This window comes from Mirounga angustirostris, unplaced genomic scaffold, assembly GCF_029215605.1.
Source record: "Mirounga angustirostris isolate CCGP_5_RB_7025 unplaced genomic scaffold, mMirAng1.0.hap1 SCAF_5, whole genome shotgun sequence".
Classification (NCBI taxonomy): Eukaryota; Metazoa; Chordata; class Mammalia; order Carnivora; family Phocidae; genus Mirounga; species Mirounga angustirostris.
Window position 1 is genome coordinate 170632544 of NW_026991713.1, and position 14522 is coordinate 170647065.

General features: G+C 53.5%; 2 protein-coding genes across 4 annotated transcripts; one reads left to right on the forward strand and one right to left on the reverse strand.

The window, feature by feature from the left end:
* The first annotated feature begins 890 nt into the window (after positions 1-890).
* Positions 891-6225, forward strand: ABHD11 (abhydrolase domain containing 11). Of its 2 annotated transcripts, XM_064593123.1 has the most exons (7): positions 905-1104; positions 1271-1406; positions 2100-2273; positions 2446-2616; positions 2729-2910; positions 3127-3341; positions 3649-6225. In XM_064593123.1, exons 1-6 carry the CDS (start codon positions 986-988, stop codon positions 3257-3259), a joined length of 915 nt encoding a protein of 304 aa, XP_064449193.1. In that variant the 5' UTR covers positions 905-985; the 3' UTR covers positions 3260-3341; positions 3649-6225. The 2 variants fall into 2 exon arrangements, with proteins under 2 accessions (XP_045731486.1, XP_064449193.1); XM_045875530.3 differs by lacking the exons at positions 2100-2273; positions 3649-6225 and having other exon boundaries at positions 891-1104; positions 3127-3261.
* Positions 3355-12710, reverse strand: LOC123841214 (bicaudal D-related protein homolog). Of its 2 annotated transcripts, none has more exons than XR_010411984.1 (4): positions 4418-4553; positions 3992-4086; positions 3672-3792; positions 3355-3582 (listed from the first exon to the last, which is right to left on the reverse strand). XR_010411984.1 is itself a non-coding variant. In XM_064593126.1 (4 exons), exons 1-4 carry the CDS (start codon positions 12693-12695, stop codon positions 3436-3438), a joined length of 414 nt encoding a protein of 137 aa, XP_064449196.1. In that variant the 5' UTR covers positions 12696-12710; the 3' UTR covers positions 3355-3435. The 2 variants fall into 2 exon arrangements, 1 of the variants encoding a protein (XP_064449196.1); XM_064593126.1 differs by lacking the exon at positions 4418-4553 and adding an exon at positions 12645-12710.
* Positions 12711-14522: the final 1812 nt, after the last annotated feature.

Here is a 14522-nt window from a genome sequence, read left to right on the forward strand (position 1 = left end):
GACAGAAACTGGCAGCCGGTCAGGCTTCCAGACAGAGGCTATTTCTCAGCAGGATGTGCTGAGTTCTGAGGGTGGGAGGATCCTTTATTTCTCTGCTGGTAAAGAGGAGTGAGCACATCTGATCCATTCCAGCTCAAAGCAGCAAATACCTTCCCGTACAAACATCCGGCCTCCCATCTTGACTCGAATCAAGAATGGCAACCAAAAAAAAAAAAAAAAAGTCAGATCAGACAGCGATTCTGGTTCTGCTTCTTGTACGAGCCATTTGCCTCAGTTTCCCCATCTGTAAAGGGCGGGCGTGGAGGGTGGTTGGAGATGAGCTCTTTAGAGTCGAGGACTTCAGGACGGGTAAGAGGGGCACCACCCGGCCTGCCTGGGCCCCCGGCTGTGGAGCACGGCGCCTCCAAGCTGGCGCCCCGACGACGGGAGCCACTCCCGGCGCCTCTCCGCGCCCGCCCGCGGCACTGAAAGTATGGCACCCACCCAAGGCGGTGCGTGAGGGCAGAGGAGCAGGCCAGGTGCAGGGCGGGCGCTGGTCAAGGCAGGGCCTCCTCGGCTTGCCAAGGACCTGTCCCGCGGCCAAAGCTTGCGCCTCAAATCCAGGACGGTCCGAGCCGCGAGGACTCCCACGTTACAAGACCCTGACTCTCCATGAGGATTCGACGCCGGAAGAAGCTGGGCGGAGCTTCGTGAGGGGCGTAACCAGGGACATTCGGCGGCTCCGCCTGGGGCGTGGCCAGGGGTGGCTCGCCAGCCTCACGGCGCGGAGGCTGAGGGGATTACGTAATGACGCAAGGGGCGGAACTGGGGGAACAGATTGTACTCTGGGATTACGTAAGGAAACGAAGGCGAGGGCGGGGAATTCCGCGCTAGTGGGCGGGGCAGAGGGCGGAGCTGCAATCGGAACGGGGCGGGGTCCTGAGAGAAGACGGGGGGCGGAGCGAGGGGACAGGAAGCGGTGCGCTCTGGGTATCTGCTCCCGGGCATGCTCCGCTGGACCCGCGCCTGGAGTCTCCCCCTTGGGGGGCTCGGCCCCTGCTGTCTCAGCTCCTCCAGGGTGCCCGTCGCACCCAGCAGCAGTGGCCGAAGCGGCGTCGAGCCGAGGTCAGTCAAGGGCGCCATGTGGGAGGCCGTCCATCGCTCCTCCCCGTTCAGTCGGGCCGCGATGGCCCCGCCTCCTCCGCTTGCGCCCGCCCCCGCCCAGGCCCCTCCCCTAAACCCCTTCCCCAGCAGCCTTAGACCCCTCCTCCATCCTTGCGCCTGCCTCCAGGTCGGTACTGCTGTCCTACAAGCTTCTGGACGGAGAGGCGACCCGCCCGGCCCTAGTGTTCCTGCACGGGCTCTTCGGCTCCAAAACCAACTTCAACTCCATCGCCAAGGCCCTGGCCCATCAGACGGGCCGAAGGGTGAGCTTCCGGGAGAGGCGGGGTCCGGCGGGAGGTGGGGCCTGGCTGGGCGGGACTAGGAGGAGGCCGAGGCGGGGCCCGCTTTGTCGGCCCTCACGACAAGACACCTGCCGGGGAGTGGCCGGTCTCTCTAAGCGGAAATGAGGAAGAGGTTGACCCTCTAAGGATGGAGGCCACATGGCATACCGTGGCCCTAGGTCGACCCCATTCATTCTCTCGTGCTTGCATCCATCCAGTCCTTCGTTCGTGTTACAGATGCCCATGTGCGTGCTCCACACTGAGCTTAGGCTCGGCTGTCCAAGGCCTAAGCGCCAACACCCTCCCCGTTAAGGGGGCCAGCCCCTGTTCGTTCAGGGATGACAGGGGGCTGATCATCTTTTATAGTAGCCCATCCTCCTGTGCTCCAGCTCTTGGAAAGTCTTGGCACCTGCTTTCTCTGGGTGGTCACCAAACCTTTAGAGAGAGTGTCACGCTCTTTGGGCCGTCTCTTCTCTGGCAGAGGGGCCCCATGTTCCTCATCTGGCCTCCTAGGTCTGAGCACTGGGCCCTGTCACCATCGGGGCCCTTTTTCCACTTCAGGATCTTTCCCCAGGCTCTCTACCCCCCCCCCCCCAGCCTGCAGGAATGCCCTGCCTTAGGCTGTCTATGCCCTGAATGTGGATGCCAGCTCTGCCGGCCCTCTCCACTCTGCAGGTGCTTACGGTGGATGCTCGGAACCATGGTGACAGCCCCCACAGCCCAGACATGAGCTACGAGGCCATGAGCCAGGACCTGCAGGACCTCCTGCCCCAGCTGGGCCTTGTGCCCTGTGTCCTCATTGGCCACAGCATGGGAGGCAAGACAGCCATGCTGCTAGCACTCCAGAGGGTGAGCCTTCCCTATACGGGTCTTCCTCCCATCCAGTGTGGACCCTGAGTACCCAGCAGTCGACCTGGGACTCAGTCAAGTCTTGGATGGCCAAATTCAGGATCTGGGAACTCTGCCTGAGACCCAGTATGCCTGCCGTAAGGCCGGTCCCAAGCCTGGTTCTCTCACACAGCCAGAGCTGGTAGAACGCCTGATTGCTGTGGACATCAGCCCAGTGGAGACCACACCGAGCTCCAACTTCCCATCCTACATGGCGGCCATGAGGGCTGTAGACATCCCAGATGAGGTGCCCCGCTCCTCTGCCCGAAAACTGGCCGACGAGCAGCTCAGCACTGTTATCCAAGTAACACACCCATGCGCGGATGGTGTTGTGGGCCGGGAACTGTCAGGGGAAGAGTGGCAGCCCCAGACCTCACACAGAGACTTCCCTCCCCCAATTCTGGACCCCCCCACAGGACATGGCCGAGCGTCAGTTCTTGCTCACTAACCTGGTGGAGGTGGATGGGCGCTTCGTGTGGAGGGTGAACTTGGAAGCATTGGCCCAGCACGTGGACAAGATCTTGGCTTTCCCACCACGACCAGAATCTTACCCTGGGCCAACCCTCTTCCTCCTGGGTGGAAACTCTCAATATGTGCGGTAAGCCAGTTTTACTTTTGGGGGTGGGAGGGGCCCCAGCCTGGGGATCCCACCTTGGGGAGGGCTTGGGTGTGGGAGGGTTTTGCCTGAGAATTCAGAAACACCACGGGGCATGTGGGCTCGTGTAGCTCTCTTCTCCCTGCTCTGCTTCCACTTCTCTCTCTCCCCATCCTCCCATTCTGACCCCTTTTGCGCGGTCTTCTCTTCGACGGACAGCCCCAGCCACCACGCGGAGATTAGGCGGCTCTTCCCTCAAGCCCAGATGCAGACCGTGCCCAATGCTGGCCACTGGATCCACGCTGACTGCCCCCAGGACTTTGTGGCTGCCATCCGAGGCTTCCTGGCCTAAGAGTTGCTGGCAAGAGGGGGCAGGAAACCCCAGGCTTCCAGGCCCTACGGCCCGCTCCATGTTTCTGCACAAAAGGACTCAGGTGGGCACTGAGAGAGCATGAGGGTGCGGAGATGGTCAGACCTCAAGCTTTAATGAATAAAGACACTACTCCCAAGGTCCTGGGCTGAGCTCTGTCACCACCAGCGTCCCCACCGACCCAGGGGGAATCGGACCCAGGGGGCCCTGGGAGTTCGGGGGTCCACGGGGGCTCCCAGAGAGCCCCTGGCCTCTCTCTGCAGTTGCCTCTCGACCTGCTGCCTCACCAGCTGCTGCATGTCCTCCTGGGGGCAGGAGAGCAGGTTCAGGGCCAACCCTGTGCCCTTCTCCTTCTCCCCATGCCTCCCCAGCCCAGCTGGCATTCCCACGCTACCTCCCAGGCCTCCACCTCCTGCCTCAGCCTCAGTTTCTCCTCCAGGACCTCCAGTAGCTGGGCCTCCACAGCGCGCAATTTGGCTTTGCATGTGTCCAGCTCGGCCTCCAGTGCGTGCTTCCTGCATGTGGCGGGGAGAGCAGCTTGGACCCCGCACATCTGCTGTGTGACCACAGCCCCCGCCGTGTGACAGGGTGAGAGCTTATGTGGCTTTCCCTGCAGGAATACTTGACTTCTCACCTCCTCTCCTCTAGCAGGACAAAGCCCTGAGGGTGAGCCACCCACTGCCCTCCCAGCCCCCATCAGCATCTGCCTCTCACTTGGCAATGGCTTCATCCCGCTCCTGGAGGACTTGGTCCAGCGAGGGCTCTGTCTGGGCATCCCCCAGTGCTCCAGCCACTTGGGATTCTGGGCTCTGTTGTAGGGTGACAGAGAAGGGAGCAGGGATTAGAGCTTGTCTAGATGAGGTGTCCCCCTTCTGGGCCCTTCTGCCCTTCCCTTGGCTCTGATGCTAATGTCAGCAGGGGAGGGGTCTGGAAAGTTCTGTTCCTGCCCCCCAGTACCCATCTCCTGGACCTCTGAAAGTAGAGTAGGGGGACTGTGCCATGCTGAGGGGTTGGCAGGTGTGGTCTCTGCCTGGGACAAGGGTAAACAGAGGGGACAGGGCGTGTGGACCCTCAAGGAGGAAAGAAGTTCTCACCTAAGCCACAGGAAAGAGACAAGGTGGGTTTCAGAAGGACACTTACCCCTCTAGGGCCCCGGACAGAGAGAGTGGCCTGGTGACTGGGACTCTTGTCAGTGGGGTGGGGCAGGCAGACAACATAGCCCTTTGCCCTCCCTTCCGGACTAGGCACTCCCTGTCAGGCTCCGCCCCTGACTGGCTGGCCAGGCCCCTGCCTCCCCTCCTGGATCCTGGAACCCTCCTGCCCTGCCCAGAGCTTCCTCAGCCCCATTCCTGCACCGTCACACCTGTCCCTCACCCCAAGGGGGCGCTCTACCCATGTCAGGAGATGAGAAGGGAGGGACAGAGCCAGGACCATCTTCAGTGCTGGACAGGTCGTCTAGGTAGCCCACGCCTCCCCCCCCCCCCCCCCCCAGTGCATTCATTGAGCACACCAGTGACATCAAAGGTATGAAAGAGAATTTTCCCCATTGAGAAGCCTCTTCGGCAAGGTCATGTCTAGGGGATTAGATCCTCAACTCCACCCTAAACCGTAAATATTTCTCCCAGGAAACCCTGGCAGACACACCTCCTGGTTGCCCGTGGGTGCCACTGAGGCATGGGTACCTCCAAGAGCCAGACCAACAATTTGGTTGAGCCCCAGGTGAAGAGGTGGGGTTGAACCGTACCCCCAAATACACCCTTTTGTTGAGGAGATTGATTGTGTTTTGAGAGGCCGATCTGTGCCATGATCCTGACAGGGCCCAGGGACCTGGTCTCAGGGACCTCCGAGGCCAGCAGGGATGAAACGTAGATCTAATCAGAAAAGAGTGGCGGGGGGTCCAGGAACAGTGGGAGCACGAAGGAGGTCACAGGAGGTCACACCCTGTCCGTCACAGGAAGTTCCCTAGGACCGTGTCCAAAATGAACCCTGCAGGCCAGCAGGAGTCAGTCAGGAGAAAGGCATTTCTTTTAACTTTTTATTTCGAAACAATTTCAAAACTGCTCTTCAGTGTCCAAAAAAATATCCTTTTAGGGTAAAAAAAAAAAATCGAATATGGTATCAAACATTGTACCCAGTTGTCACATCTCTCTGGTCCCCCTCGGTCTGGAACAATTTGCAGCCTTTTTTTGAATTTTGTGGCCTTGACGTTTTGAAGATTACAGGGAAGTTATTTTGTAGACCATCCTCCAATTTGGGCTTGTCCACGCCTTCCTTTGTGATTAGACCACTGTTACCCATTTTGGGCAGAGACATCACAGAAAGGATGCCGTGTTCTCCTATCTGATATCGTTTGGAACCATGACTGGTGGGATCAATGCTGATCACTTGACCACGATTAATGAGCACCGGGGAAGGGAGGTATTTTGAGACTATGACACATCCTTTCCTTTACCCCACTTTCACCCACAGGGTTCAGCATCCATCGATGTTTCTTGCCCAGATTAATTATTACTACAATGATTCGCAAATGGGGGCGCCTGGGTGGCTCAGTCGGTTAAGCATCTGACTCTTGATTTCAGCTCAGTTCACGATCTCAGGGTCCTGGGATCGAGCCCTGTGTTGGGCTTGGGCTGAGTACAGAGCCTGCTTAAGATTCTCTCTCTCCCGGACGCCAGGGTCGCTCAGTCGGTTAAGCGTCTGCCTTCGGCCCAGGTCATGATCCCAGAGTGCTGGGATCAAGTCCCACGTCGGGCTCCCTGTTCAGCAGGAAGCCTGCTTCTCCCTCTGCCCTTCCCCCCTGCTCATGATCTCTCTTTCTCTCTCTCTCAAATAAATAAAATCTTAAAAAAAAAAAATTCTCTCTCTCCCTCTCCCCCTCCTCCCCCACCCCATTCTCGCTCATTCACTCTCAAAAAACTAAATAAAATAAAAATCCTGTAAAATAAAAAGACTGTGTGTTAGGCATGTTCATTGCAATTAGATTAACATACACATTTATATTATGTTTATTTCTTTATCTGTGTGATCATTAAATTTGTGTCATTTGGGCCATGGGATGCTCAGCTATCTGGTTAAACATTATTTCTCAGTATGTCTATGAGGGTGTTTCTGGAAGAGGTTAGGGTTTGTTGGTGCACAGAGTAAAGCAGATAGCGCTCCCCAATGTGGGTGGGCATCATCCAATTCGTGGAGGGCTTGAATAAAACAAAAGGCAGAAGAAAGGTTGAATCCTCTCTCTCTTCCTGACTGCCCGGGCTGGGATATGGGTCTTCTGTCCTACTGACACCATTGGTGATCCTAGGTCTCAGGCCTTCAGACGGACTGGGACTACACCAGCTTTCTGACCCTTCAGCTTGCAGACAGGAGATCGTGGGGCTGCTCAGCCTCTGTAATCACCGGAGTCAATTCTTCATAATCAACCTCTTTCCCAAGGGGGTGCCTGGGTGGCTTAGTTGGTTAAGCCACCTCTCTTGCTTTCGGCTCAGGTCCTGATCTCATGGGTTGTGGGATTGAGCCCCACGTTGTCAGGCTCTGTGCTCAGCGGGGTATTGGCTTGAAAGACTATCCCTCTGCCCTCCCCCCTCCCCTTCTCCCCCCACACTTCATGCTCTCTCTCTCAAAATAAATCTTGAGAAAAAATAAAAACCTCTTTCCCAGTGTTCATCCTAGTGGTTCTGGTTCTCCAGAGAACCCTAACTAATAGAATTTACATATATTAAGAAAAAGTTCACTATTCGACCTGAATCCCATCCACCAGCACAGGCTCATCCTAGCTTTTCCCCATTCCATATTTTACCCCCTTTCTCCAATTGTCTTCAGTGCATTTCATAGTTAGTTCAGTCTTCCTGTGTGTAGCTAACCCCCTAAAACAATGGGGCTCCCCCTGACGCGGATGCCCTTATGGGGACTCGGCTCCTGCGGGGACTGTCTCCCCGCACCCTCAACTCCAATACCATCCTCATGCATGGCCCTGGCTGCCACTGGGCTGGTCTAAGAGCTTTACAGTCATTAAGTGATTCATTCATTCCACAAATATTTACTGAGCACCTACTATGTTCTAGGCATGTTTCCAGGTGGTGGACATAAAACAGCAAGACAAAATTCCCTGACCTCACTGAGCTCACATTCTAGTGAAAGCAGATAGACCATAAACAAAGGAGTGAGTATACCAGGTGGTAAGAAGTGCTGTGGAGAAAAAGAAAGCGGGGAAAGACAAGGAGGAGGACCGGGAGATTGCTATTTTATATTATTCTGCACTACCTTACAGAGATCACAAATGTTAACCTACCACTTAGATGAAAAACAACCACTCTCTCACGACTTGGAATAACGTTTTCAGCGACCGCATCATTCATGCATTCAACAAGTTCTGTAATTCCCAGCACAAGTGAAGATGATGTGTTCGAGAAAACCGTATTAGGGAACTCAAAGGAGATGCTCTGGGTGACACGCGACATGACAAAGAAAGGCAGGGATGCAAGTGAAGGGTTTGAATGAATATTCACAAACCCCGAGAATAGAAAATAATTGTTTTGAAATAAACTTATTCTTTTTTTTTTAAGATTTTATTTTACTTTATTTATTTGAGAGAGAGAGAATGAGAGAGAGCACATGAGAGGGGGGAGGGTCAGAGGGAGAAGCAGACTCCCTGCCGAGCAGGGAGTCCGATGCGGGACTCAATCCAGGGACTCCAGGATCATGACCTGAGCCGAAGGCAGTCGCGTAACCAACTGAGCCACCCAGGCGCCCGAAATAAACTTATTCTTAAAAACATGTGATTTAAGATACCTAACTGTTAAATATTTTAATTCAGTATAACCAGGAAGTCACTAATTTCACCTGCATCCCTAAATGTTTAAACTGGAATATTGGGCCAAATTTCTTTTAAATTTTCTCACTGGGAAAAGGAGGGAATAACCTTATATTCAGGTGTACAGCCAATTCCATCGCAAACCCTTACCTCAAACATCACATACCGAGCGGTGGGGCTCATGCCCCAGCTGCCCACCGTCCAATCTCACTCCTCCCCTGCTTCCCCAGGATGGCTGAGCTCAGGCCTCAGGGCTGAGCTGGAAGATGGACAAAGTTGATGGTGTGCTGGGGTGGTGGAGGTTGGAAGTGGGAAAGAGAGGTGCTGGGGTGGTGGAGGTTGGAAGTGGGAAAGAGAGGTGCTGGGGTGGTGGAGGTTGGAAGTGGGAAAGAGAGCTGCCGGCTGGGCAGGGGGCAGGATTTTGTGGTCAAAACAGCTGGGATTTGCAGGGCTGAGGGCTTACAACTATGTGATCTTGTTTGTGCTTCCCTCCCTGAGCCTTATTGTCCTCATCTGTGAAATGGAACTAATGGGGCATCTCCCCATTAGTAGGGTCACACAATGACCAGTGCTTTGCATAGTAAAGGATCAGGGCCAGACATGCCAGAAAAGGAGAGAAAGCCTGCTAGAAAACAACAGAAAAGGGCGCCTGGGTGGCTCAGTTGGTTAAGCGACTGCCTTCAGCTCAGGTCATGATCCCAGGGTCCTGGGATCGAGTCCCGCATCGGGCTCCCCGCAGAGCTTCTCCCTCTCCCACTCCCCCTGCTTGTGTTCCCTCTCTCGCTGTGTCTCTCTCTGTCAAATAAATAAATAAAATCTTTAAAAAAAAAAAGAAAGAAAGAAAAAGAAAACAACAGAAAAGAAAAACAGGAGAACGTCGTCGTCGTCAACAACAACAACAACGACACACACACACACACACACACACACACTCCTTTATGTCCGCAGCCCCTTCCTGCTCTGCACCCCCCATGGACTCCGCCCCAGGGACACTTCTGTTCCTAAATTCTACACAAGCTGCCTCCTCATCCTCCTGCAGACCCCTACAGCCCCTGCACTTCCCCATCATTGTGTTGTCACTGTCAAGGTGTCTCTCCCACCAGCCTGAGGGCTTCTGGAGGACAGGTGGTGACTCATCAGCCCAACCTGGGCGCACAGGTGCTCAGCGGTAATGGTAATGGTGCCAGCGAAGCAGCACCGGCCATGCCCACCAGGTGGCAGCAGTTCCTAACCTCAAGGTGCGGTGGGCAAGGGGCCCACGCCCCGCCCTCCCAGCCTGCGGGATGGAAACCCCAAACTGTCCCCAGGGGCTTTGGGAGCACCCAAATGCCCAGCGTTTCCCTCAGTGCTCCTTTATAGGAACACTGCTCATTCAAATGTGCAAAGATTCATCACTCATTCCACAAACCCGCTTTCTGTGCCAGCCTTGGGAAATACACAAGAACGTGACCTGGTTCCTTCCCTTCAGATGTCCCCATCCAATGAGGGGACAGATAGCTAACACAGACCACAGCCACACAGGACAAGAAGTGTTACAATCTGGATAAATACGGGTCTCTGTGGGACCACACAGGAGCCCAGCCTTCATTGTTGGGCAGTCAGGGATGAATTCTGGGAGGAGGTGATGTCCACTAGGGGAGGAGTGAAAGTCAAGGAGGGAGGAAATGGAGGAGAATGTCCCAGGCCTGGGGAACTAAGCAAGTGCAGAGTCCTCAGAGGAGGGTGCCAAGTGGGCACTGGGCATCGTGGCTGCATCAAGGGAAGGTGGCCTCCAAGAGGTGACAAGGGCTGGACCACAAAGGAAATAGAAATCTCTATTGGGGCATCAGGATTCTCCCCCTGGCGCAGTAGGGAAACCTCACTGCCCAGAACAAGTAGAGTACAGGATGCCACAGAGACGCTCCTTTGACTAAAGTGGGGACAGGGCTTTACAGGGCACTGGTCTGGACAGAATATCCATCGATTATTAACATTAAAGAATGGGGTGGGGCACCTGGGGGGCTCAGTAGGTTAAGCATCCTACTCTTTTTTTTTTTTTTTAAGATTTTATTTATTTATTTGACAGAGAGAGACACAGCGAGAGAGGGAACACAAGCAGGGGGAGTGGGAGAGGGAGAAGCAGGCTTCCCGCCGAGCAGGGAGCCCGATGTGGGACTCGATCCCAGGACCCTGGGATCATGACCTGAGCTGAAGGCAGTCGCTTAACCAACTGAGCCACCCAGGCGCCCCAAGCATCCTACTCTTGATCTCAGCATCGTGAGTTCAAGCCCTGCACTGGGCTCCACTCTGGGAGTGGAGCCTACATAAAAAAAAAAAAAAAAAAAAAGGAATGGGATAGGAGTGATGTGTGTTATGGGGACTGCCTTGTTCCCACAGGGAATAAGCCCTGCTCTCTCACTCTCCCTGTCCTCGTTCACACCCTTGGCCCAGAATGCCTTTCCCCCGTTCTCCACCTGGCTACTTCCTACACATCCCTTAAGCCCCAATTCAAATGCTCCCCCCTCTGGGAAGTGGTCCCTGAACCCCAGGGAGTTGGCTGCTCTGGGGACCCATGGCATCTTGTGCAGCAGTTTCTTTTTTAGCCTGTGCCATGGAGCATTCTATTCCAAATTCAGCCCTTGTTTCTTATTCCATAGACACACACACACACAGATGCACACACTCCGGGGACTGTGGCCCGCAACTCCACCTCCACCCCAAGCCAGACTACTCCTGCCTCCTTAGTCTCCAGCCGGTGTCGCACATGAACTTCTCATTGACCATCTGCATGTTTCCCCGGATATCCGGGCGGGCACTTTAAATGCTCTCAGGTGTCTGGTCTAGTTCATAATATCTCTCATTGTTTTAATGTCTTTTTTAATATTTTTTTTTAGTGATCTTGACTTCCAACGTGGGCCTCAAACTCACAACCCCGAGGTCATGATCAAGAATCAAATGCTCGGGGTGCCTGGGTGGCTCAGTCCTTTAAGCATCCAACTCTTCATTTTGGTTCAGGTCATGATCTCGGGATCATGAGATCAAGCCCCACGTCGGGCTCTGGACTTAGCGGGGTATCTGCTTGAGGATTCTCTCCCGCTCCCTCTGCTCCTCCCCCAGCCCTTTTTCTCTCTTCAAATACATAAATAAATCTTAAAAAAAAAAAAAAGTCACATGCTCTATCAACGCAGCCAGCCAGGCTCCCCTAATTGTTTTAATGTTTTACAACAAACATTCTTTTCATAATTGAAATACAGTATAGTAATATTAAATAAGTCTCTTGAATGCTTTTGACCCTTCTCTCCAGGCTGCCGGGTCCTGCTGTTGTTCAGACGGTCAAGGTCTCTCTCCTAGACACCACTTCCTGCTGTCCTCCACGCTGCTATGAGCTCTTCCCATGTTCCCAGAATGACCTACACCGGCTGCTTTCGGCCCAGGCTGCTCCCATGAAATCCAGATCACATGGGCAATGGCCTACTGGCCCTCCACATTGGGGTGTCTAATGGGCAACTCAAAATCAAATAGATCCAAACCCCAGATCCTGATCTACTCCCACCCCCAGCCTACCCCTCCTCCGGTTCTTCCCCTACCTTGACTTCACTCACCCTGGATTTCTCTTTCCTTCAGTTGGCTCTACCTTTAAAATATATGCAGAGGGGCACCTGGGTGGCTCAGTCATTAAGCGTCTGCCTTCAGCTCAGGTCATGGTCCCAGGGTCCTGGGATGGAGCCCCGCGTCCGTCCGGCTCCCTGCTCTGCGGGAAGCCTGCTTCTCCCTCTCCCACTCCCCCTGCTTGTGTTCCCTCTCTCGCTTTGTCTTTCTCTATCAAATAAATAAAATCTTTAACAAAATTTTTGCAGAATATGACCACTTGTTACCACATCACTGCCTTCACCTTTGTCCCAGCCACTGGCACGATTGCGATCACTTCTTAAATGGCATCCCTGCTTCCTCCCCAAAGCCCTTCACAGTCTCCAGACACAGACTTGGGGTGGTTCAATTGATGATTTTTTGACATTACAATGGTGTGAAAGTGATATGCATTCAGTAGGAACTATACTCTGAATTCTGAATTTGGATCTCTTCCCAGGCTAGTGATCTGAGGCGTGATCCTCTCTCGTGATGCTGGGTCATGGCACCAGCAGCAATCACGAGAGTGAGGGATCCCTGCGCTTACAACCCTCCTGTGCCCAGACAGCCATTCTGCTTCTCGCTTTCTGGCCAGCGTTCAGTACATCACATGAGTCAACACTTTATTATAACAGGCTCCACGTTAGATGATTTTGCCCAACTGCAGGCTAATATAAGTGTTCTGAGCACATTTATGGACAGCTAGGCTAAGCTATGATGTTCAGTAGGTTAGGTGTATGACATGCATTTTCCACTTAGGAGATTTTCAATTTACGATGGGTTTATCGGGACGTTACCCCCCTGCAAGTCGAGGAAGATCTGTATTCTCCACCCAGCAAACAGAGCAATTCTGTTAAAGCCCAAGATGGATCTTAGGTCTCCTTGAGTCCCTTTCTGCGTCTGTGGCTTGCATCCCAGTCAGAGTAAAAGCCAAAGGAATTGGTTACTTACAAGGCTCAGCCCCTCGACTTCTCTGACCTCACCTCCTTTAAGGTCTTTCATTACCCACTAGGCTCCAGGCATCCACGCCTCCTTGCTGTTTCTTTGACAGGCTAGGCATGCTCCCTGCTCATGGTCTTGCACGTGATGTTCCCTCTTCCCAGAATGCTCTCCCCCCAGAGACCTACATGACTCGCTCTCTCCCCTCCTTCAGACACTGCTCAAATGCCACCTTCTTGTGGTGCCTGGCTGGCCCAGTCAGTGGGGTGTGCAGCTCTTGATCTCTAGATTGTGAATTTGAGCCCCACGTTGGGTATAGAGATTACTAAGAATAAATAAATAAATAAAATCTTAAAAAGAATGCCACCTTCTCAGCAAGGCCGTCCTTGACCATCAAATTTAAAATTGGAAACCCACGGGTGCCTGGGTGGCTCAGGTGGTTGAGTGCCGACCCTTGATTTCGGCTCAGGTCATTATCTCAGGGTCCTGGGATGGAGCCCTGGGTCGGGCTCCGGGCTCAGTGGGCAGTCTGCTTGAGGATTCTCTCTCTCCCTCTCTCTCTGTCTCACCCCCAGCTCACGCACGTTCACCCTGTCTCTCTCAAATAAATAAATAAATCTTTAAAAATAAAATAAAATAAAAATGGAAACCCATCTCGAACCCAGCACTCCCTACCCCTACTTCCCTACTTTGTCTTCTCCATAGCATATTATCACCAGCATGGATATTATTTGTTTATCATCTCTTTCCTCTCCTAGACATAGACTCCATGAGGGCAAGGACTTTTGTCTTTCTTGTTTTCTGCCATGTCTCCAAGATCTAGAATAGTCAGTGCACAGTAGATGGTCAGTTAACTTTTTTTTTTTTTAAAAGTAGGCTCCACGCTGAGCATGGAGCCCCACTCAGGCTTAAGCTCACCACCTTGATATTAAGACCTGAGCTGAGACCAAGAGTTGGACGCTTAACCGACCAAGCCACCCAGGCATCCCAGCTCAGTTAATTTTTGATTCATGGAATGAAAGTCGATCCTTGATTCCCTCCTCCTTGTCTGCACAATAAAGCTCAACATTCCAGGAAGGCTTCCCTCACTGGCTTCATCTCTCACCCAAGCTCTGAGGTTCTCCAAACACTCCCAGTCTCACCCCAGGGTCTGGGCACACTCCTTCTGTCCCGAACACCTCCACCACTCCCTGCTGCAATCCCGGCCTCTGGGAAGCCACCCAGGATCCCTTCACCTACTGAAACCATGTCTGTCTCTCCCACTACATCACATCTTGAGTGCAAAACAGCAGCTTGAGCATAGTTTCCTAAGTAATGTTTGATAAATGAATGAATGATCGAATGAGGGTAAGACCTCTAACAGAAAAGCAGAGTCTTTATTCATTCTTCACGCTACCATTTAATATGTACATTAATAAGTGATGCTTGGTGTGACCCTGGGGCCCTCTGAACGCATGAACTGTGTCTCCCCCTCCTGCCCTCTTTCCTCAAGGCCAGACACTGGGCTCTGGGGGTGCACCCATGACCCACCCCACCATTCACCCTGCACACAGGAAAGCACTCTGGACCACGAGTCAGGCAGCCCCTTCCTACCAACTGTTCCCTGTAACCCTGAGCAAGTCCCTCCTGTAGGTGAGTCCTGCTTTTGCACCACCAGTGCTTGCTCTGTGGGATGTTCTAAGCTAGTCAGTCTCTGGCCGGATTTCCAGGGAAGGAGAGATGGCTGGAACAGTGTCTCTAGCCCGTCTGCCAGCCAGCAAACCTGTGCCCACAGTCTGGGAGAAGCGCCAAGCTCAGACACACTGGGCAGCAGGGGGCTGGCCCAGCTCCAGAACAACACCTTGGCAGCCCTGGATAAGGGAAGAGGGAGTGCTTGGCTTGAGGTCAAGA